Genomic DNA, 23,872 nt, shown 5'->3' with positions numbered 1-23,872 from the left:
GCTGTTATAAAGCAGGACTCGGTGTCTGAGTTGGTTAGCTTTCATAAAAGATCAAGCTCAAGTAGAATTTGTTGTTTTATTTTCTCAAAAGCAGTATTGGTTCTGAGGATTGGGAATATCATAACCATAACAGAAACATGGGTGAGGGAAGGGCAGGACTGGCAACTCAATGTTCTAGGATACAGGTGTTATAGGCATGACAGAGGTGCAGCTAAGATAGGATGGGGAGTTGCCTTGATGAAAGTTGGGATAACAACAGTCCTTAGAGAGGATATTCTTGGGGGAATCATCCAGTGAGGCCATACTGTATGGGTAGAACTTAGAAACAAGAAGGGGATGGTCACTGATGGGATTATATTATCGGCCCCCCAGTAGTCAGTGGGAATTGGAGGAGCAGATATGTAGAGAGATTGCAGCTAGTTGTAAACACAATAGGGTAGTATTTTTTTAATTTTTATTTACAGCGTGGTAACAGGCCCTTCTGGCCCAACGAGTCCACGCCGCCCATTTTAAACCCAAATTAACCTACCCATACGTCTTTGTAATGTGGGAGGAAACTGGAGCACCCGGAGGGAACCCACGCAGACACGGGAGAACGTACAAACTCCTTACAGACAGCGACGGGAATCGAACTCCAGTCGCTGGCGCTGTAATAGCATCGTGCTAACTATTAACCTGGCTAACCATAGTGTAGAAGGCTTGGACTGAGTGGAATTTGTGAATTGTGTCCAAGAAAGCTTCCTTTATCAATATTTAGAGGGACATATTAGAGAGAGTGTACACTGGACCTCCTGGAGAATGAGGTAGGGTAGGTGTGGAAGTGTCTGTAGGCGAGCACTTTGGGTCCAGTGGCCATAATTCTATTAGTTTTAAAGTAGTTGTGGAGAAGGATAAGACCAGTTCACAGATTAAGGTCCTGAACTGGGACAGAGCAGATTTTGAAGCCATTAGGCGGGATTGTTTGCAGGCAAAGGAGCGTCACCCAAGTGGGAGGCCTTTAAAAGTGTGATGTCAAGAGTTCATGACCTGCATGTTCCTGTAGAGTGAAGGGCAAGGCTGGCAGGTTTCAAGAACCCTGGTTAACAAGAGATGTTGAAACTCTGCATAAGCAGTTGAGAACTAGTGAATCTCTTGAATACTACAAGAAGTATAGGATTGCACTTAAGAGAGAAGTTAGGAGGGCAAAATGAGGATGTGAGGAGGATCTGGCAGGCAAGGTGAAGCAAAAATCGCAAGAGATTCCATGGGTATATTAAGAGTAAAAGGGTGGCTAGGGAGAGAATAGGTCCCCTTAAGGATCAGCATTGCTGTCTGTGTGTGGAATTAAAGGAAACTGGAGAGATTTTTAATGAATATTTCTCTTTAGTTTTTACTGTGGAGAAAACAAAGGAAATGAGGGAAATGAGTGGTGTTGTCTTGGACCACAATGAATTGGCAGGGAAGAGGCATTGGAGCTCGTAAAGTGCACTAAGGTGGATAAATCCTCAGGGCCTGATCTAGTGCATTCTTGGATCTTGTGGGAAGCTAGAAAAGAAATTGTGGAGGCCCTTGCAGAGATTTTTGCTTCATCTGTGGCCACAGGTGAGGTTCTGGAGTACTGGAGAGTGGCTAATGCGGTACCTTTGTTTGAAAGGGGTAACAAAAACAAGCCAACAAACTACAGGCCAGTGAATCTGACATTGGTGGTGGGTAAGTTGCTGGAGGGGATTCTGAGGGACAGAGCTACCAAGAGACAGGGTCTGATTCGGGACAGTCAACACAGCTTTGTGCATGGGAAGTCGTGTCTGACAAATCTCTTGGAGTTCTTTGAGGAAGTAACCAAGAGGGTAGATGAGGGTTAAAAGCAGATCTTTTTACTCAAAATGGAGTTGTCAGCCCACTGTCTCCACAATGAGCAGGTATGTTATTCAGGACGATAAGTAAAACAAAAGGTCTTGATTCACAGCGTCCTTGAGGCCTTGTAGCATGCAGATGTGAGACATTAAGGAATGTGAAATGACAAGATAACTTGTTTTTTCTTGGAGACAAGCGAAACTTGTTCAGTTGACAATGTAAAATTCATTAAGAAATAATTAGTTTTAGAACTGTAGCTGACTGAAATGCGCAGATTAGAAAAGAAGTGCAGGCTTTCTTGATTATATAAGTGTGAGTAGTGAACAAGCTCACCGGACTTCTCCTCAGACCAGAATCGCGATCGGTGCCAAGGACCTCCTGAGATTCTCCAGACCAGTCGTTGTAACTCAGAGTCCCCGACGAGCAGAAGGGCATGAGACTTGTTCTTTCATCAATTACTTTACAGTGTTTTAGACTTACTGTTCTGTACATCGTATATGTATCTTTCTTATCTCTTGTCATAATTTAAATAAGTACCCTGTAGCAACCTTTAAGTGTACTTTCTCCCTCATTGATCTGAATCCTGGAAACCTGTTTATTTCCCGTTACATTTTTGGCGGTCAGCACAATTCGGTGAAAATGTTGAGAAAGAAGACTAAAGAGCCGGAACCTGAGACCTTCCAGGTCCCAGGGTAGACGGAGAATTCTGCAGGGTTTGGTAGCTTGACTAATGTAGTGAATAAATGGGGATTACCTCAGTGTTGGGAGAGAGAGTTGAGGGATAAACAAGAAAAGTTGACACACTTAATTATTAAATGTTTGGAGGGAGCGGGCTTCCCCAAGAAAGACAACCTCCCCCAAGTGGGATGGATAATTGCCACTGCGCTATGACAGCAGTGTGCCAAGAAATGACAACTCAAAGGTGAAACTGACAGACTGAGAAAGGAATTAGCTGCCCTAGAAAAGCAAAATATAACAGCTGAGGTGGCGAAGGCCGCACAGGAAAGGGCAGAAAAGGCGGAGCTGAAACAAATTGATGCCACCTGTAAGTTAGCAACTATTCAGCAGCAGAAGAAATTAAGAAGGAAAGAGTGGCAGGTGGACTCAGCAAAAGTGCGTGCAATGTTATCACAAGATGACTGGGACCCTGAGCACTGGGATGGAGATACTTGGTGTTCAGATGAGTCAGATGGGGAATGGACTGATGGGGAAGTAAGTGAAGACAGACAGGCAGTAGAAGCTAGACCCCTGGTCCAGACTAAAGTTAAGACTGAACGGAGAGGCAATGACCAACTGGTTCAGCTTGATCCTCTAGTTCAGACCACAGAAACTACTACCCTGAATTATAGCACAACAGAATTACAAGAACTGGGGACTAGGATGAAAGAACAACCTGGCTCACCCGGCTGTGGGATCAGGGTGCTGGCTGGCTGACTTTAAATGAGAATGTAATAAGACACATAGGTCCCTTAAGTACTGATCCGTTTGTGGTAGCAGCAATGTGCGCTAGCCATGGGGAACAGAATCTTTGGGTTTGGATTACCCGTGCCCTCAGAAGTCACTATCCCATGGCCATGGACTGGGAGTCTGGGCCATGGACTAGGAGTCTGAACCATAGCCCTGGTGTACCATGCGTGAAGCCATTTCAAGGTTATGGGACATGGCTTCGCAAAGGGGAAGATATCGGCAGCACTTTGCGGGTCTTGAGGCTTAGAGTTTCACTAGTGGCATGTGTAGCTGCCTGATGAGAACTGGGCCGGCACATTTACGAGGTATCCTGTTTGCCGTATTAGGGCCAACAATAGGAAGGACTGTATCAGAAGTTGCCAGTATAATTGCACAGCTGGAAGAAGTGGAAGGAGAGCGGATTAAAGTTAAAACAGTTAAGTCAAACCTGGGACAAAACAGGAAGCACTATAAAGCAAAGACGGGGACCCAACCTTCCCATTATGACCTGGATTCTTTCAGACAACCCCACTCATCGAGTAGGAAGGGCACAGCAGAGTTCTATCGTTAAGTGGAAGTGGTACATTGCTGAGATGGCTGCTAAGGGGGTCTGATGGAGTCAGCAAGTTAAAAATGTGACGGGAAATAAGCAGGTTTGCAGGATTCGGATCAATGAGGGAGAAAGAACACTTCAAGGTTGCTACAGGGTATTTATCTAAAATATAACAAGAGATAAGAAAGATATATTATGTACAAAATAGTAAGTCTAAAACACAGTGTAAAATAATTGATGAAAGAACAAGTCTCACACCCTTCTGGTCATCAGGTACTCCAAGTTACAACGACTGGTCTGGAGAATCTCAGAGGTCCTTGGCACCAGTCGTGATTCTGGTCTGAGGAGAAGTCCAATGAGCTTGTTCACTACTCACACATATAATCAAGAAAGCCTGCACTTATTTTCTAATCTGCTCATTTCAGTCTGCTACAGTCCTAAAGAAGGGTCCTGACCCGAAACGTTGACCGCCTGCTTTTCTCCACGGATGCTGCCTGGCCTGCTGAGTTCCTTCATCTAGACTCCAGCATCTGCAGTAGTCCTTTGGTTCTCTAATTATTTCTTAATGAATTTTACATTGTCAACTGAACAAGTTTTGCTCATCTCCAAGAAAAAACAAGTTATCTTGTCATTTCACATTCCGTAATGTCTCACATCTGCATGCTACAAGGCCTCAAGGACCCTGTGAATCAAGACCTTTTGTTTTACTTATCTTCCTGAATAACATACCTGCTCATTGTGGAGACAGTGGGCTGACAACTCCATTTTGAGTAAAAAGATCTGCTTTTAACGCTCTCATTGCATGGATATTATCTATATTGACTTTAGCAAGGCCTCTGACAAAGTCCTTCATGGCAGGCTAGTCTGGAAGGTTAGAACGCATGGGATCCAGGGAGAAATAGAGGATTGGATTTATAACTTGTTCACTGGTAGGAAGCAGAGGGTGATGGTTGAATGTTGTTTCTTGGACTGGTGACCTGCGTCTAGTGTAATGCCACGAGGGTTGGTACTGAAACCTTTGTTGTTTGTAATTTATATACACGATTTGGATGTGAATGTACAAGGCATGGTTAGTAAGTTTGTGAATGATACTAAAATAGGTGGTGCTGTATATAGTGTAGAAGGTTATGAAAAATTACTGGGGGATCGTGATCAGCTCGGTATGTGGGCTGATGATTGGCAAATGGCTTTCAATCCAGATAAATGTGAGGTATTGCATTTTGGGAGATCAAACCAGGGTAGGATTTATGCAATCAATGGTAGGGCCCTGGGGAGTGTTATGGAACAGAGCGACCAAGGAGTGCAAGTGCATAATTCACTGAAAACAGCTTTACAGGTAGATAGGGTGGTGAAGAAGGCTTTTGGCACATTGGCCTTCATCAGTCAGGGCAATGAGTATAGGGGTTGGCAAGGTATGTTGCAGTTTTACAGGACGTTGGTGAGTCCGCACTTGGAGTATTGTGTGCAGTTTTGGTCACCCTGTTATAGGAAAGATGTTACTAAACTAGAAAGAGTGCAGAAAAGATTTAGCAGGATGTTGCCTGGACTTCGGGCCCTGAATTACAAGGAGAGGTTGCATAGACTAGGACTTTATTCCCTGGAACGTAGGAGATTGAGGGGTGACCTGATAGGGTGAAAGCACATAGTCTTTTTTCCCAGGGAGGAGGTGCTAAGAACAAGAGGGTATAAGATTTAAGATCAGCAGCGAAACATTTAAAAGGGACATCAGCGGCAGCTTCTTCATGCAAAGGGTGGTGCGTATTTGGAATGAGCTGCCAGAAGTAGTGGTTGAGGCAGGCACATTAGCAACATTTAAAAGCCTTCTAGATAAGTACATGGATAGGAGGGGTTTAGAGGGCTATGGGCCAAACACGGGCATTTGGGACTAGCTCACTGGGCCACACAGTCGGCATAGATGAGTTGGGCCGAAGGGCCTGTTTCCATGCTGTAGCTTTCCATGCTGTGACTCAGCAGCAGTTCCATTTGGATAAGCATTGCTTTAGCTGGCTGTATGCAATGACAGTTTATTAATAATTGTGCATAAATAGAATCTGTTTTCCATTCTATGATGCTTCTGGTGGCACAAGTTCACTTCATATTGGTGCCAATTTGTACTATTTTGGCAAGTGTAGGTGTATTGATTTCATGGACTTCCCAGTTTCAGGTAGTTTTACTGAAAGATCAAAATTGCTGCCTGCTCTACTTATTTCTTAAATACTGTAAGCTTTTCTCACTTTATCATATCTATATTTTCATGTAACATAATAAATGCTGATATTTTGTAGAACAAATTCATGGATCTGATCCTCTTGAGCTTGTTTTCTGTTCAAGATAGTACAGTTACCAAGTAATGAGTCCACCAATACTAAGTTTGAATGGTGTGATAAATTCTACAGCGCTGAAAATAACTGAATTAAAAATTCATTCTCTGATCTATTTGGTCACAATGAATACTTGTGTGTCTAATAGAGGAAAGAGTATACTTCTGCTACAATTCTGTGATTAGCAGATGGAGGAATCTCATTTCTTTTTTCCTATCCTTACAATCAGGAGAGAGGATAACTGTTGAAGTATGGAAAATGGAGATTACATGCTAAATACAGCTTGAAAGACTGATAATCTAAAATAGAAAATGCTGGAAACACTTAATGGGTCAGGCAGCATCTGTAAAAAACAAAATGGTTAATTTTTTTTCCACAGATGGTACCTGACCTGCTCAGTGCTTTGGCATTTTCTGCTTTATATTTCATATTTCCAGAATCTTCAGGTTTTTAGTTACAACCTACAGTATATCTAAACATGGTGTGTGAATGTGTGGAATACTGAAAATTGTTCCATTGTTTCAGTTTTTTGGCAACTTGCTTTCCATTGATTTCCTGACCCGTTTGCTCGTCTTTAAAATGCCAGGTAGTTAAATTGGAGGTGGAAAGCTGATTGCCTTTCTGAACTAACATCCTGATGAGCAGTGATGAACAATGAGGTGCTCACTTCATTTCGGGTCTGCACCTCTATTAAGGGTGCAGAATAACCTTGCACTAGATTTAACTTGTTGCTTGTTCTTCAGGGAGCAAAGGAATTTGTGGTACCTTCGAGGGAGCCAGGAAAGTTTTATAGTCTCCCACAAAGCCCACAGCAGTTCAAGCAGATACTGATGGTTGGAGGACTGGACAGGTAGGGTCTATTCTAACCAATAATGTGTGGGGAATTATGACTTTTCAGTTTCAGGAATATTGAATCAAAAAGTACCATGAAATGAGAATAAAATCTGATGGACCACCTGACATAGACCTAAACAGTGGATTCCCAACTCCTAGCCCAGTTGTCCATCTAAAGTCCTCCACACGTATATCTGACTTGGCAGAGCTGTTTTGCAGTGTGACATATTGCACAATATTTCAAACTGTCCATTAGAAAGACAATTATGTCATCTTGTAACTGAATTTTGATTGAATCTTTGATGTGCATGATGGGGGCACTTCAGCTCCACAAAGTCCATCTAGGATGCTTTTCAGTTATATCTAAGGCTTTCTTCAAAATGGACTAGGTCATTTGAAAGATAAGGCCAAAGTAGTTCTTTTCTATCCAGCAATGCGATCATATTAACTTTACCATTTGGGGACGGCTGCAAGCTTAAGCTATTTGTTGAACAGTTCAAAAATAATGGATTGTTAAGGCAGTTAATCTGTAAAAGAATGTATTGACTTTCTGGAAAGTAAGTTTGCAACAATTAAAATTTCTGTTTAAAAACTGGCACAATTACTTTCAAAGAGTCATGCCCTGGGTTTCAAATGCAACGGCTTCAAATGCATGTACCTCTTTCAGCTAATGATATGCCTGAAAATGTGTTTATTTTCATTAGTTAGGGTCAGGGTGAAGCATAGACAGTCGGTAGAGTAAGATTTGCACATCAGTTCATGTATATCCAACCCATGGTCTATTCATGATCATGTGGAGGAGGGGGAGTGTGCTGTTTCTATATGAAATCAAATGTATTTTAATACCAGTGTTAATTTGGCATCTTAATTCATCACAAAGCAAATCCACAGTATATTGTGATTATCAGCCTGTGCTATTTCAGTGTCAGTTTACACAATTAATTCCAGCTATTTTGCCATCAAACTCAGTAACTAAAGGCTTTCCCCAGTAATGTCTGTGTGGAAGAGATATTTTGTTATTGCTTCAGTCTGTGTACAAATGGGTACTTCACTCATTCAGCAAGGTCTTAGGCAGAATTTCAGTTGCTGAGCAGCAAACTTGTGTAAGAGGCAGTACATGTAGAAATTAGTAGGTATAGTTTTCCCCTGGTTATATCAGTACTCTCCATTTCATTACACCAAAAAGTTCAAAAGAATTATAAGATTGCAAATGGATGTTTAAAGCTATAATATGCTATGCAATTATTTATTAATGCCTGAAAAACAAACTTGTAAACTCTCAGTTTCATTTCCGAGAGGGATATTGGGTGCAAACATTCCACTGGTTCACCTGCAACATAATTTCTACAGGTACTTCCAAGTGGCACGTTGTTACAGAGATGAGGGTTCAAAGCCAGACCGACAACCTGAGTTTACCCAGGTGAGCTATGGTGAGTTTAGAATTTAGAGGGAAGGTAAATGAACAATAAGTTTAATTTCTTTGTTATGTTAATGAAATTTTAATTTCTGATGGTGATAAATCATTCCACTAAAATACATGTTGACTTATTTTATAGCAACTGGCAGCAAAGTGTATTAATGTGTGTGCTATAGTCACTAGTTACCTATACACATGAGAAATAGGAATGGGAGTAAGCTATTCTGAGATCCTGGCAGGTTTTGGTGAGACCACACCTGGAATATTGAGGATAGTTGTGATCTCATTATTCAAGGAAGAATAAACTTTTTTTTTTGGAGGAGATGCTGTGAAGGACTAGTTTCTGGAATGAGGGAGTTGTTCTAAGAAGAACACTTGAACGGAATAGCCCATACTATGGAGATAGAGGTGAATCCTTGGAGAAGAAGCTCCTCATCGCTGAATCATATCAGAGTCTGGGGGGGCTTGAAAGGGTAGATTGTGTGATTATTTTCCCCTACCTGGTGTAGGTGTTATGGTGTTAGGATAAAGTGTTGAGTGCTTAAGACTTCTCTGAGGGTTCACATGCTGCGTCATTAAGTACATTCAAGGGGGAGGTTGATTTTTGAACTACATAGGAATGAAGTAATATGGAAATTGTAAAGCAGAACTGAAGCCAAAGATGTAAGTTAGCCACAATTTTGTTAATAGCGGGCTTCATATTCACTTTCTTCCCTAACCTCCGTAACACTTCAATTCACCTCAGCTTTGAATGTACTTAATGAGTTAGCACCTGAATCTTCAAAGTAACTCTACTCAACTCAGTACTGAGTCACCTCTACTTGTGTCATTCAGTCTCTTCTGGTCTCCACTACTTTCTCGCTTCTTGATGTGTCTGCAGCTCTGACTCCAGCTCCAGTTTGAGCTGAAGTTCTGCAAGTTGCATATCTTTCTTGCAGGTGCAGTTGCTAAGACTCTCACAGGTCTCCAGCAACTTCCACATAATGCAGCTGCATTACGTAATTTGCCCTGCAATCTCTATCTTGCTTTCTTTTATTAGCTTTTTTTTACATATAATGTTTGAGACATAATCATACAGTCAACTATTTGTAGTTTTTTGAATCTAGATAAGGTATCAATTTTAGTTACGTGCGTTAACTTATGCCCATGACATAAGTTAAAAATAAAGCAGCAATTCTTACAGCCTGTCACTTATTTCCTTAAATTTCTAACCTGCTTTCTCGCTACTTTAAGGCATAAAGAAGTTCCTAACTTTTTTAAATTAAGGCTTTTGAAGGGTGCTGCCTTGAGTATAACTGCTGCAAAATATATTGTTCACATTTTATACTATCTCTGATGCTCAGGTGTCCTTTTCAGGTCGACATTGAGATGTCCTTTGTAGACCAGATGGGGATTCGGAAGCTGGTTGAAGGACTAATAGAGTACTCCTGGCCGGAGGAGAAAGGACCCATTGCTGTACCCTTCCCATCAATGACATATCAGGAGGCCATTGACAGCTATGGCGTTGATAAACCCGACATTCGATTTGGAATGAAGGTTTGTTTTCTCAGACTGGGGTGTTTCTCTCGACATCATTAGAACTAAGTTACCTGAAATATATTCTTGATTTTTTAATTAGTGAGAGAGGTTCCAGTGGATCAGTTTCCCTACAACAAGGCAGAGAACCTGAGAGTCACATTCATAGCATGTTATGACATATTCAGTGATGGCAACTTGCTTGTGTATTGAGCCTTTAAAATTGTGCGACATTTCACACTAAACTGCATAAGAAGAAATTAAAGCATGTGACACTGGTAATTTTTAAGGAGAATCTTAGAGGTGCATTTAAAGCTTAGGGTGTGTATTTCCAGAATTTAGGGCCTGGATAGCTCGATGCATGAGATGGGACACTGAAATTCAGGGATGCAGGGATGTGCAAGAAATGCAGAGCTTTTAGCTGGGTGGGTCAGGGGTGGAAGGGGACATCGTTAATAAGGCTGTAGGAGGTTACAAAAGTACACAACAATGAAGCCATTGAGGGACTTGAACATGCAAGTGAGAATTTTATAAATTGGGTGTTTCAACAGGAATAAAAACTGATTGATGTAAATTTGGGATTAGGCAACTTTGAATACGCTGAAGTTAATTGAGGATAGAACATGCAAAGGAAGCCAAAAAAAAGTTATCAGAATAGTTGAATAAAGAGCTTTAGCTGAGGATTTTGACAGTTGAGGCAGAAAGGAAGTAGAAATGGGCAGCTTTAATGAAAAAGATGCAAGGTTGTAAACTTAGTTTAGCTCAGCTCAGCTTTCTGGAACTCTGTGAATTAAGTAACACTGTTCTTGATTACAGGAATTAGTTAATAACCAATTGCTTTAGGAGCATTTTCATTGTACAGCATAATGCTAGCACTATTTGATCAGTGGATAAATTAAAAGACTCTAAATATTTCTGATCTGTCCTGTTCAAATTCTCTAGTATTTGAACAAGACTAATAAAAAATATTTATTTTCAGGTGTTTAATTTACCTGCTGATCAAATTAGGGTTAAACTTGCAACATGTGCTCTTGAATTGTTTCTCTGAAGTACATTTTTGTTTAAAAAATAGATTATTGACATCAGTGAAGTGTTTAGAGATACAGAGATTTCCTTTCTACGTGATGCACTGTCCTATACCTCTGGTGTTGTACGGGCAATCTCGATCACTGAAGGGGCAGTAAGTATAACATTAAGATTTGCTCAGGGAGTATCTCTGCTCTCTCTGATATATAATTTTACAGGGAAAATCAGTACTTAATTTACTACTGAAATTCTTGTTCGCTTTGCTCTAATTGTCCATTATTTTCAGCCCAACCAGTTTCTGCCTTTATTTTGCATAATACCTATCTTGTTGTGGTGTGAAGATTAGGTACTGTTAATTTTGAGACTTCACACAACACTGAGTCTTTCATCTCAGATTTGCTATTTGAGATATCCACTAACCAATAAAACAATGTCATTGTCATTGCTTGTTGTGAAATGTCAGAACAAGTGTAAAAATACATTAATCTGAGAGTGGTGTAATGAAATTAGAAAGGGTGGAAAACAAAAATTAAGAGGCAGGGATGGTAATAATGAGGTCCAAAGTAATAACTTCATATACAGTGTATTGAACTTAATTTCAAAGTCTAATTCATTAATATACAATGTACAAAAATCTTAATTAAGTACTAACCACAATTACAGATTTGTAAAAGGTAGATAATTTATCTTAAAATAATTAGGTTTTTCACAGCAGGATTTTTCACTCAAACACGAGGTAGAATTGTAAGATGTAAGTTGATGACTTTTAAATTCACAGTCTGAAGTATGTAATCATTCAGAAGGGCCTAGTAAAGGCCCAAGCTGATGGACAGTCATTCTCACATCTGTTCTGGCACTGTTCCAAGTAGAATCTCGTACTTCGGGTGGGAGAGAAATAAGAGTAAAATTGTATTTTTTCTATTTAATTACATCAATATTTCATTCTTCCAGAAACTTCTGAAAAAGAAAGATTTAGAAAACCTTAAGAAATTGGCAAAGGCCCAATTTAATCAGGTAAATGTAATGTAATATGTAGTGATACCTATTGTTTTATAGAATTTTTTTTATATATCAAAGGTTCTGGTTGCATATGTATACTCGGTAAACTGGAACTTTTTCCACTTTCAAAATCAACTGTGTTGTAAAGTATGGAAATATGCTTTTATAATCTAAACAATTGGATCCAATAACTACTCAGTAATTCTTGCTATGTTCCAGAACATAGCCTGTATTTTCAAAATTTTAAGTGTGGTTATTCAAGATCCCAATTTTATAGAAAACCTCTTCTTTTGGATAATTTAAAAAAATCACCAGGTAATTCAAAGGTGCCAGTTCAGACTCAATTTGTTATAATATCGATGGACCAGTCTACAGCCAATGAAACAAGTTTTCCGAGTGAAATGGCCAAATTATTGCAGATCATGCTTTAGATGTGAACAGATCAGTCCTGTGTATGGAATTTTCAAAAATACTTTCATTAATGATTTGGCTTTTACTTCAACTACAAACAGCTTTTCCAGCTGGATCACAAAGTGTAAGAATTAACTTATTCTTGCCAGCTATTTAAAAAAAAGACATCAGACCATAAAGTCATAACCTAATAAATAACCTATTTATTAATCTTCGAATTAAAGCCAGCTGCCATTAAATATTGGAACATGCAGATAACTAAAAGCATTTGTTGATTAAATAAGAGATACAAAGTACTGTCTCTGTAATTCAGCATTGATTAGTAAAAGAGTGACTAGCTATGGATGTGAGACTCAAATCCTCTGCTGATGTTGATGTCATAGTAGCTTGTAGCAGAAGTACAGCAGATGGAGCTCAATGTGGGAATGTACAAGTTCATCTCAGATCTGAAAAGGACAAAACACAAGTAAGAAACTAGATATTATTTTGGACCGAAGGAATTGGAATGTCTGTTTACAAACTCACTCGAAGTTAGTGCACAGATATAAAAACTACTTGGAGATCAAAATTCCATAAACTTTTTTCCCTCTCAAGGTGTCAGAATGCAAAGGTGAGGAAATTCATTTATAATTCAAACTCATTTGCAGCATTATTTTCATTTTGGGACATGGCATCTCTAGAAAGGAAAGTTGCCTAAAAAGGAGAGAGTTCAGTTTCACAAGATTACAGGGACTTGTATTATGATGACAGTTTGCTTAAACTCTCTATTTCTGTAAGATACAAAATTATGAATTATGTAACTAGGTAGTTTAAAATAAAATACTTGCTGAAGTGGATGCAGAGAAAGTATTTTACTCTTTTGGGAAATGTAAAACAAGCCAAAGTAAGATCTAGGCCACTGAGGAGAGAAATGTGAAAGTGATTTTTTTTTCCTCTCTACCCTAAGGGTGGCTTAAAACAGAGCTGCCCTATTTCTCTCTTCCCCTACTCCTCTCCCCAAAACACTAACGTTGACATGTTCACTGAGTTCAGGTTTTCTGGAACTGTTAATGACTAAATCTTCTCTAAATGACGAAGTCAATGACTTGCCAGATTGTTGATTCTTGCTTCTCAGGTCTCAACAGGCCCAGATTTTCCTGTCCCCTTTTAAAAAGTTGCCTCCAGTCCATGGCTGTGATGGTGTGCTTTCCTTCCATGAGAAATAATTTCTTATGTGAACTTGAGATCTTTAGTATTAGCCCATTTATGCCTTTCAGTATTGCTGTTGCCTCAATTTTGAGGACAAACTTGAAGTATTTCTTCCACAGACTATTTTTCTGTACATTTTCATTGTCAAGCAATTATATACAACACAAAGAAATAACTATATCGCATGTGGTATTAAATGGGAATGCAGCACTTGGGTAGAAATAGTACAGAAGCAGATTGATCTATGCTGTTCTTAATCTATACAAGTAATTTAGGTACATGCATAAAGAACTGATAAACTTTATTGATACAAAATAGGAGGCAGGAACAGTAGAAAATAGATTTCCTGGATGAACCAAAATATTTACCTTGAGTTTTTACATAGCATAGATCCAGCAGAAAGTAGCATGGAATTCTGATAGGTGCTGTTGTCCCTACACAGTGCATTTTCAAACTATGGCTCCAATGTTACCGTACAAAACCAAGTTTTCTCCATTAGATTATTTAGTCACCTGTTCTGCTGCCCTTCCAGAAAATCATTTGCAATGCAAAGTCCTGGATTGTGCTGACCTATTCATCTCAGCCATGAAATGCTACTAGACATAAGAAAATGAACAAGAGAGAAGGAGAAACTGTAGAAACTGAAGATAATTCCTCCTCTGTCACTTGTGATTGATCTCACCCAACAGGATCTGACATTTTTTGTGCTACAACCTGATGGTACGTGGAAATCTCCACTTGCTAAAATCCTTACGAATGTGGAGCAATCACAGCTATGTCACACAACAAATCTCCACGAAGATGATGTGCTGATACTTGCTGCAGGTGACTGGGCAAAAGTAGTAAGTTTTTTTAATCAAAAGTTATTTGAAACCAAACATTAATTTGTAAATGCATAGATTAATCAAGGACAGGTGGAGGTCATTTATGTCCAATTAACCAGATTGATGAGCTGCCAAAGATGGGTAAGTGTTGTGGATTTATATGGCGGCTGTCAATAGGTATTTAATGGTGTCATACCAGATCCCCACTAAGGTGGATGCTTCAAGAATTAAGGCAAAAGTGGCAGTACAAATAAAAAAAGTTGTTCTGTAATAGGAGGTAAAGGAAATGAAGAGAAATTTTACACTGGGAAGTGGCTTTAAGTAATGTTCCCCAATGATTAGGCTCCAGTACTCCAAACATTGTTCAAAACAATGCAGTGTAGGTAATGGTAATGAGGATCAGTAGAGATTTCAGGATGACAATGATGAATTGGACAAAGGTTTGTTGGACAGAAGTCATGCATTCAAGTTTTAAGTGATGCAGTTTGGAAGAACTAGTATAGAATGTCGGTGTTCTATGAATAATGTGATTGATGTCCATGTACATAAATTGGGAAGATTTCTAAGATCACGCGTTACTTAGATTTATAAATATAGAAAGTTAAAGGAAAGGTATTATGATAAAACCTTATCAATCACTGATTAGGCCTTAGGTGGAGTTTTATGGCAATTCTAGGTGACACACTTCTGGAAAGAAAGTTTACAAAAGATGAGGGAATTCTGTGATGTAGTTGGTTTGGCTTAATAGGTGATGGAGAAAAATTCCTTCTGGCAATGGGTCACAAGTCATTGGCAAAAGAGAGGAGGTAACTGGAACATTCTACCTAAAAAGCTAGTGCAGATTGATCTTACAATTTTTAACTAAAATAAAAGAACCAGATGGAATAATATTTGAACTGACCCTGGATCTCTTGTACCATACCTGGAAACAAACATTAGTGAATAGGCATACTTCTGATTTTGACGAAACTTTAGGAATAAATAGCACTGGTGATAATCCTCAGGAAAGAAGCAGACGACATCACGATCATGCCTCTTTCCACCTCCCCCCCCCCCCCCCCAAAACCATCCAGGCAATAGTTTGATTGCTTGAACAGCTTTTGAGCTCTGGATTTACTCATGTGGAATCTCCTTCCTACCTTTGCCATTGGTATGGTCAGCTTACATTCAGACTAGCTCTTGGGTTTTCCTTTATAATTCTGTCATATACAATATGTGATCTAAAGTGAGACATTTATACTTGTATCTTTTCCCTCAGAGTGCCGCATTAGGGAAGTTGCGGCTGGAGTGTGCCAATATACTGGAGTCTAAAGGTATTGCTCTCCGAGATCCAGGTATATTCAATTTCCTCTGGGTTGTTGACTTCCCATTGTTTCTACCAAAAGAAGAGAGACCTGAAGAGTATGAATCTGCCCATCATCCCTTCACAGCTCCCCACCCAGATGATGTCCATCTCATTTACACAGAGCCTGGTAAGGTAATGACAGCTAAATATAAACTATAAAGACAAATTCTTAGTTAAATGGGAATCCTCAAACACAACTCATACTTTGTTAATCTTTAAATAGACATTTTTATATATTTGTGCCTTGGGATAGATTTCATTGAAATATCTGTGGCTTTTGATTTGGGGATCATTAGGTGATTTTTTACTGTGCCATTGAGAAAACCCCCAAAGCTCAATGAGGAAATATTATTTGGAGGATAAGTCTCCTACATCCTATAATGACTGACTCAATAGTGCAAATACAAGAAACTACAGTTTCGACACTAGCTCACCAAAGAGATTCTCAGGCAGCAAGATCAAAACTGTAGCAAACCCACAGCAATAAAAATGTGGGCTGTTTGGGATCTGTTAGGTTTATTCTCTTGCAAATTTATTGTCTTACTTGGACCAGAACAAATATGTTCAGGAATTCCTAAGTAACCATGTGGATGATTGATATTAGATTGGTTTTGTTTTATTTGAACTTGTGAAGATCTGGTACTACAACCAGAATACACTGGGGATACTCTGCAGGCCCTTTCAAAGGTGATTGAACTCTGCTTTCCCTTCATGATTGGTTTCTGACTTGCTGAGTATTCTAGCCTTTCCTATTTCTATTTTAGACTTGCAGCATCCAAGGGATTTTGCTGTTGTTTAGTCTGCCTGGATTCTGTTTCCTGCAGGTGAGGAGTCAACATTATGACCTGGTACTGAATGGCAATGAAATAGGAGGAGGCTCCATTCGAATACATAATATGGAGTTGCAGCATTATGTACTGGAGTCGATATTAAAGGTATGTTGCTCAATTTATGCTGCTTGTGTCTCAGTGAAGCTTCAAAAGAAAATGCCTCACAAATTTTGTTTTCTCTTCACACCTTTGCACAAGATACATGAAAAGTACAATCACCACGGCATTTATCAAAATAAATAGAATGCAATGTCAGAAAGATGACCAGAGTCTATTTGGAATGCAACTTCCACTCACTGCTATCTTGTGAATTTGGTCTTTGAGAAGCAGGTGCTGTTATGTGCAAACTCTAGGCAGTAATTATTTAATTATTGTCGTATAATTAAATACATAGCGGTTAGCATGACGCTATTACAGTGCCAGCGATCGGGGTTCGATTCCTGTCACTGTCTGTAAGGAGTTTGTACGTTCTCCCGTGTCTGTGTGGGTTTCCTCTGGGTGCTCCGGTTTCCTCCCACAATTGCAAAGACATACGGGTAGGTTAATTTGGTTTAAAATGGGCGGCGCGGACTCGTTGGGCCAGAAGGGCCTGTTACCACGCTGTAAATAAAAAAAATATTAAGTTGGTGTGCTTGTTTTTAAAACAAAAATAGAGCAGATTAGAAGATAGTTATAAGTAACATAGACTAATTAACTAATTCATTCATCTACTAAAAGCTGAACTGAATAGAAACCTTAATTATTGAATATATTAAAAAGGTGATTTGATAGCGTTGGCAGGGCTGACGATGTGTTGTAAATGCATCTTCAGCTCAGGGCTGGAGTCTAAGTGAAAATGAAGCGGAGGAAGTTACCTGGACACTTAGAACCAGACACCCCATATTGTGAGATAATAGGATTTCGGCAGGAACAAGAACAAAAGAGTGTAATTGAGAGGCATGTATAAAATAACTTAGGTTATAGTTATTGCAATAGTTTCAGTCTTTGAACTTGTCCAAAAAGCACTGGGTGCTAGCTGCCTGTACAGATTTGTAGGGCAGATGTGCAATCTGACCATACCAACATGGTAAGGAAGATCATTCAAGTGGGAAGAGTAAAAGAAACATGGTGGTGATAAATGGATATAGTTCTCTGGAACTGCAGCCTGGAGTCCCAAGTGTTGTAAACTGCCAAGATTAAGGGATGGAGGATGAGAAAATAACTGTCATAGTCCCTCTAGGAATGATCTCCACATAAACATGGCTTCGATCAGAATCCCGATAAATCTGAAGGATTGGCAAAGTGGATGCAGGAAGACTGTGCCCCGTAGTTGGAGATTCCAGAATTAAAGAGCACAATGTCAGGATAGGGGGTCAGTCACTTAGGACTGAGAATAATAAGAAAATTACTTGTGGGTTAATGGAATTTTGGACACTAATAGCAATCAGAGAAGATGGAGATTGGGCAGAAAAATGGACGCAGCTTATGAATTTAACTTTTAAGATGGTAGGTGTGGTTTTGAAATTAATCAAAAAGTGGTGTATGAAGTGAGGGAAAAATTGTAGAATTAAAAAAGGTTAACTCAGCAAAATAATATTTTGGATAAGTATAAGCAAAGCAAGAAGGGACAGTTTAATACTAATAATGCATGAGTAACAAAGTCAATTCAATGAAAAATGGGCAAAGATTAACGGCATGAAGCATTAATAAAAAATGGCAAAATAGATTTTAACATTTAGTTCTTACAAAGACATGGTTCCATAGTGATTAAGATTAGGGAATTAAATATTCTTCTAAATTTAACATTCAGAAAGGAGAGTTTAAAAAAAAAGGACGTCGGGTAACCCTGATAATAAATAATGACATAGGAGTGAGAAATGATTATGGCCCAGGAGAACATATGCAATCTTAAGAGAGAAGCAACTCTGACGTTATCAGTACACAATTGGAAAGAGAATTAAACAACAAAATCTTGTAGTGAAGATTATACAGTAATCATAAGGAGATACATAATCTCCTTACAGTCTTGGCAAATCAAATTGGCAATTGTAGTTTGGGTGTGTACTGTCACTAGCAGAGTGCTACAAGGATCAATACTGGACCTTCAATATTTTAGAGTTCATATTGATGACTTTCATGCAAGTTTGTTGGAAAGGTGAGTGAACAAGAGTGAGAGATGGTGTAGATGTGGGAAAATGTACTTTGATTAAAAATAGTAAAGCAGATACGCAGTGAAACAACTAATAAATTTGTACAAAAGGATCTTGTTGTTCTAGCTGATGAGATGTAGAAAAATAATCATGCAGGCACAACAGGAAGGCAAATGGTATGCTGGTGTTTATTTCAAGGGGTTTTGAGAACAAAAAGTAAGGAAGTATTGCTGTGAGATGATACTGAGTTTTTCTGAGACTTCATGTGGGGGAATGTGAAGTTTTGGTCATTGTACCGGAAGATGGATATTGTTGTGGAGCCATTAGAATATAGCCAAACCAGATTGATTCAGGATTGAGAAATTAAGATTGGCATTGATTCAGTGGAGTTTAGGAGAATGAAGGGGGATCTCATTGTAACATTTAAGATTCTTGGAGAAAATAACAGGATAGATGCCAAAAGGTAGCCATTGAGAATTAGGAAGCATGGTCTCAGAATAAGTGGTTAGCCATTTAGGACAAAGATATTTCTTTACAAAGAGGCTTGTAAACATTTGGAATTCTCTGATGGCTATAGATGCTCAGTTATTGATTAGATTTGAGGCGAAGACTGATAGGCTTTTGGATATGAAATGGGAGAATATAGAAATCAGGCAAAAAAGTGCTTGAGGTACAGTATCAGCCAGCAACTTATTCATACCTGCTCTGCTATTAAATAAGCCTTAGGGAATTGCACTGCTTCCATTTCTTAACTAATTTTGTTGTCCATTTCCCTTTGAACATTGATTTTAATTTAGTTAATGCAAATGATATGCCACTGTGTCAAACATCCTTGCAAATTTGAAAAGCACAACTTCAACTTTGGTACACCCATTAAACAATTACTTGAGTCAAGTTAGTCCATCATGAACCCAGCGGGTCAAGCAGCATCTGTGGCAGGAAAGTCAATATATTGGGTCAAGACCCTACTTTAGGACTACTAAAAGCAGGGTCTTGACCCAAAACGTCGACCTACACCTTTTGTCTCCACAGATGCTGCTTGACCTGCTGAGTTCTTCCAGTATTCATTTTGTGCTAGATTGCAGCATTTGCATCTTTTCTCATATATCTGCACTGACATTCATTTATTGATGCAAAAATGAATGACCTTCTGTATTTCACTTATTGGCAAGTAGCTTCTTTCTGGATGTCAAACTTTCTACAAATTCTAGCAAAGTCTGGAACTGTTTTGGAATTCAATCTTTTGAGTAAGTGCAACAATGGTGGGGCAAGTGTAACATAATCACATGGAATTGTTTCAGTTGAATAGACCTTTACTTATTTGTATCCCATAGGAAGACAGTGGATTATTACTACATCTACTGAAGGCATTAGATTCTGGAGCACCGCCCCATGGGGGGATTGCATTGGGTGAGTTCCAGAATGAATGTTTGTCAATCAATGATCCAGCAAGAGAAAAATCTAGGATTAGATTGAAACAGACTTTTATTTATAGTTTATCATGCAGCTCACAATTACAGCTGAGGGTGTAGAGTTTCTGGGATCTGTTTAACTCACTCTGAACATGAATATTGATGGAAAGCAACTTTGCCCTGAACAATTTGATATAATTTAAGGACAAGCACGAGCATTTTATTGTCAATAATGTGGGAGTTAGCTGGTCTAAGGAATTCAATGAAGCAATTGTGATTTTCCATTAATCCAACATTGTTATAATCACTTTTACTGGGGCTAGCTTTTGAGTTCAGATTTTTAAAAAGTAGAATTCAAATTCTGGCATGTGAGATTTGAACACGTGTCCTCTCAAATTTAATCCAGTAATGTAATTACTGCACTAGCTAAAATTTTTTTCAATCCTAAGAGGGAATGCTGGTCAGGCAGGCTTCATTTATTTAAAGCTAAAGACAACAAAGTCCTGGTTTTTAAATGTTAAATAACCATGAATTTAGACAAATGTCCTATCTGTTTCATTTCAGGCTTGGACAGACTGATTGCTCTTATAGTTGGAGCATCAACTATCAGGGATGTGATTGCTTTTCCTAAATCTTTCAGAGGACATGATCTGATGAGTAACGCACCAGACTTTGTGAGTCCTGAAGAGCTAAGCCCATATCATATTCAAGTCAACTGGCCAGCAGAAATCCACAAGGACAGCACCAACTCCTGAGTTACTGCAGCAATTGGTAACTGAGACAAAAGCAACAGCAGCTAAAGTGGGATTTTGGACCATATAGTTTGTACCATACCAGAAACACTGAGGGTTGGTACGTCTGAACTGCTCCCTGCTGTGGCATTGAACATACTTTCTAGTACTTAAAATGCAAACTTTTATCAAATCGTGGCAACTTAAATCACTAAAACCACCATTTCTTCAAGCAATAAGGTAAACTACTTTCAGGATAAAACATCGCCCCATACTTGGTGGTCCAAGATTTTTTACTCTGCTTTCCAATTCTGTACTTGTATGCTGCATTGATACTTTGTGATCTGTATTGCAATGCAAATAATACCATTAAAAAAAGCAATGTTCAGTTGACCATAAAATATTCCATGGCACAGAATGCTAACAAAGACTTTATCTACGTATCTTCGAAGGACAGTAGAGAAAGCAAAAAGTTAATGCCACATTTCCCTAAGTAATAATAAATTCGCAAAAGTTCATTGGTTTTGGGATTTTCTGAGGATGTACCCATCAAAACCTTAGAACTGTTACTGCACAAGAAGCCATACAACCAATCAAATCCACGCTGGCTCCGAGTCAGTGTGGTCTTAGGCTGTCCCTGCAGATTGAGCTCAACTTCCAGTCCATTTCTCAGGAGTTGAAGATGACTTTGTGTGAATTCTTTTAAAGATGAGATGGTTATTGCATGCCAGCTACCACGGGGTCTTGACAATGGGAAGTTGATCTTGATCCAAGATAAAAGGAGACCTAGCTCTGCAGCACAAATTTAACACACACAATGTTATCCACACTTACCCTCATCAGGGTTACGCCAGTTGTCCCCCAATCCCAGCTGCTGTGCTATTTGAAGCAGCAGATTGTGGATTCCAGTTGAATTCTGGCATGCAATTTCCTAGCAAATGAAGGCGGATTCAACCCGCAGAATCATCTCACTTAGCTGTCATCATCACTTAGCTGTCATCATCACTCGTGTACAAAGACCTTTATTTCAAAGAGCTCTATCTCTTGCACTCCTCCAACAACATGGAATCCTGTCAGTCCCATTTCCCAGCTCTTTCCAAATTATTCTCCAATAGGTGCTAATCCAAATTTGTTTTCATTGTTTCCATCCCCTTACAGTTAATACATTCCAGCTCTTAACTCCGCATCCTCTTGTCCCCTCTGGACCCTGAATCTCCATGAATGGAAACAATCTAAAAAAGCCTTGACCTTGACACAAGAAATAGGAAGGTGTGGGGTTTTCAGTTCTTCTTGCCTGCTCCACCATTTATTAATGACCACCAATCTTTAACTCAAGAGATTTAGTGCAGGAAAGTGGCACTATTTCCTTAATACCTAAAAATCTATCACTCTCCCTCTTGAATATATTTAGTGATGGAACCAGTGTAGCCTCTGATGTAGTGAATTCCAAAGATTCAAGAGAATCTTAGACAAAAAAAAATTTTCCTGCCTTTGTTCTGAATGACTCTCTATGATGAGACTGTGACCCTTAATTCTAAACACTGCAACCAAGGGGAATACCTGGCTCATCAATCCCCATAAGAATTTTGTACATTTCAATTAGGTCACCTTCCATTCTTCAAAATACCCCCTCAACTTCTTTGCTTCCACCCCTGCTGCTTAACTACACTAGGACCAACTTAAAGGAACCAATTAACTTACCGGTGTAATATGGCAGGAAACATGGAGAACATGCAAACCTCTCACAAACAGCACCTAAAGTCAGGATCAAACCCAAGCCACTGGAGATGTGAGGCGAGAATGCTAATTGCTTAACCATTGTGTTGCCCGATAAAATACAAAGCTAGTTTGCTTAATCTCTCTTTGTACAGCAAACCTGTTACCCTTGGAATCAATTTGGTGAACCCTCAATGCACCCCCTTGACTGCAAGGATATCCCTTCTTCGATATGAAGACCAGATTTGACAACAATATTCCTCATGCAATCTCACCAGGTCTTATATATAAAAACACAATGATGCTGGAGGAACTCAGCAGGCAGGCAGTATCTGTGGAGAAAAGCAGGCGGTCAACATTTTGGGTCAGGACCCTTTAGGACTGAAGATAGGAAAAGGGGAAGCCCAATATATAGGCAGGAAAAGCAGAGCAGTGATAGGTGGACGAAAGAGGGGAGGTGGGGTAGGCACAGGGTGGTGATAGGTAGATGCAGGTAAGAGATAGTGATAGGTAGGTGTGGGGGAGGAGGGGAGAGCAGATCCACTGGGGGGTGGGTCAAAGGTAAGAGAGAAGAAAAAAAGCTGGGAAAGGGAAGAACAGTATGGTGGGAGTGGGGTTGAGGGGAAGGGGGGTGGGGATTACCTAAATTGGGAGAATTCAATATTGGTGCTGTTAGGCTGCAAGGTTCCAAGACGGAAAATGAGGTGCTGTTTCTCCAGTTTGCACTTGGAATTCTCCTGGCAGTGGAGGAGGCCGAGGACTGTCATTATCAGTAATAGTGTGGGAGGGGGAGTTGAAGTGACTGGCAACGGGAAGATGCAGGTGACCTGGATGACTGTTTCACAGGACACCTGCGCTCTGTCCGTAACCGCAACCTGCATCTTCCCGGCAGCAGAGGCAGCGGCACAGTGGTATACAGTGGGAAGGGAACCTCAGTATTGACTCCGTATCCATGAAATCTTATTGCATCAGGTTAAACTTGGGTAAGGAAACCTGCTGATTACCACCTACTGTCGCCCCTTGGCTGATGAATCAATACTGCTCCATGTAGAACACCACTTGGAGGAAGCATTGGGAGTGGTAAAGTCACAAAATGTACACTGGGTGGGGGAATTCAACTTCCACCACCGACCATGGCTCAGTAGCACCACTGATCCAGCTGGCTGAGTGCTAAAGGACATTGCTGCTATATTGGGTCTGCAGAAGGTGGTGAGGGAACCAATAAGAGGGAGAAATCTGCTTGGTCTCATCCTCCCCAATCTATCTGTCACAGATGCATCTGTCCACAACGGTATCAGTAGGAGTCACCACCACACGGTCCTTGCAGAGACAAGATCTCATC

General features: G+C 39.7%; 1 protein-coding gene across 1 annotated transcript in view; it reads left to right on the top strand.

Annotated features, from left to right (window-relative positions):
* The window catches only part of dars2 (aspartyl-tRNA synthetase 2, mitochondrial), a 39,847-nt gene extending 18,516 nt beyond the window's left edge, over positions 1-21,331 (top strand). Inside the window, exons 8-17 of the mRNA XM_052011520.1 lie at positions 6,897-7,003; positions 8,338-8,407; positions 9,761-9,940; positions 10,992-11,099; positions 11,897-11,959; positions 14,233-14,385; positions 15,626-15,844; positions 16,537-16,647; positions 20,006-20,081; positions 20,648-21,331. Coding sequence (XP_051867480.1) covers positions 6,897-7,003; positions 8,338-8,407; positions 9,761-9,940; positions 10,992-11,099; positions 11,897-11,959; positions 14,233-14,385; positions 15,626-15,844; positions 16,537-16,647; positions 20,006-20,081; positions 20,648-20,838 — 1,278 coding nt within the window. The 3' untranslated portion in view covers positions 20,839-21,331. The remainder of the gene's footprint in view (positions 1-6,896; positions 7,004-8,337; positions 8,408-9,760; positions 9,941-10,991; positions 11,100-11,896; positions 11,960-14,232; positions 14,386-15,625; positions 15,845-16,536; positions 16,648-20,005; positions 20,082-20,647) is intronic.
* The last annotated feature ends 2,541 nt before the right edge of the window (positions 21,332-23,872 follow it).

Source organism: Pristis pectinata, chromosome 3 (assembly GCF_009764475.1).
Source record: "Pristis pectinata isolate sPriPec2 chromosome 3, sPriPec2.1.pri, whole genome shotgun sequence".
In the NCBI taxonomy this organism is placed as follows: Eukaryota; Metazoa; Chordata; class Chondrichthyes; order Rhinopristiformes; family Pristidae; genus Pristis; species Pristis pectinata.
This window is presented reverse-complemented; position numbering and strand designations above follow the sequence as displayed.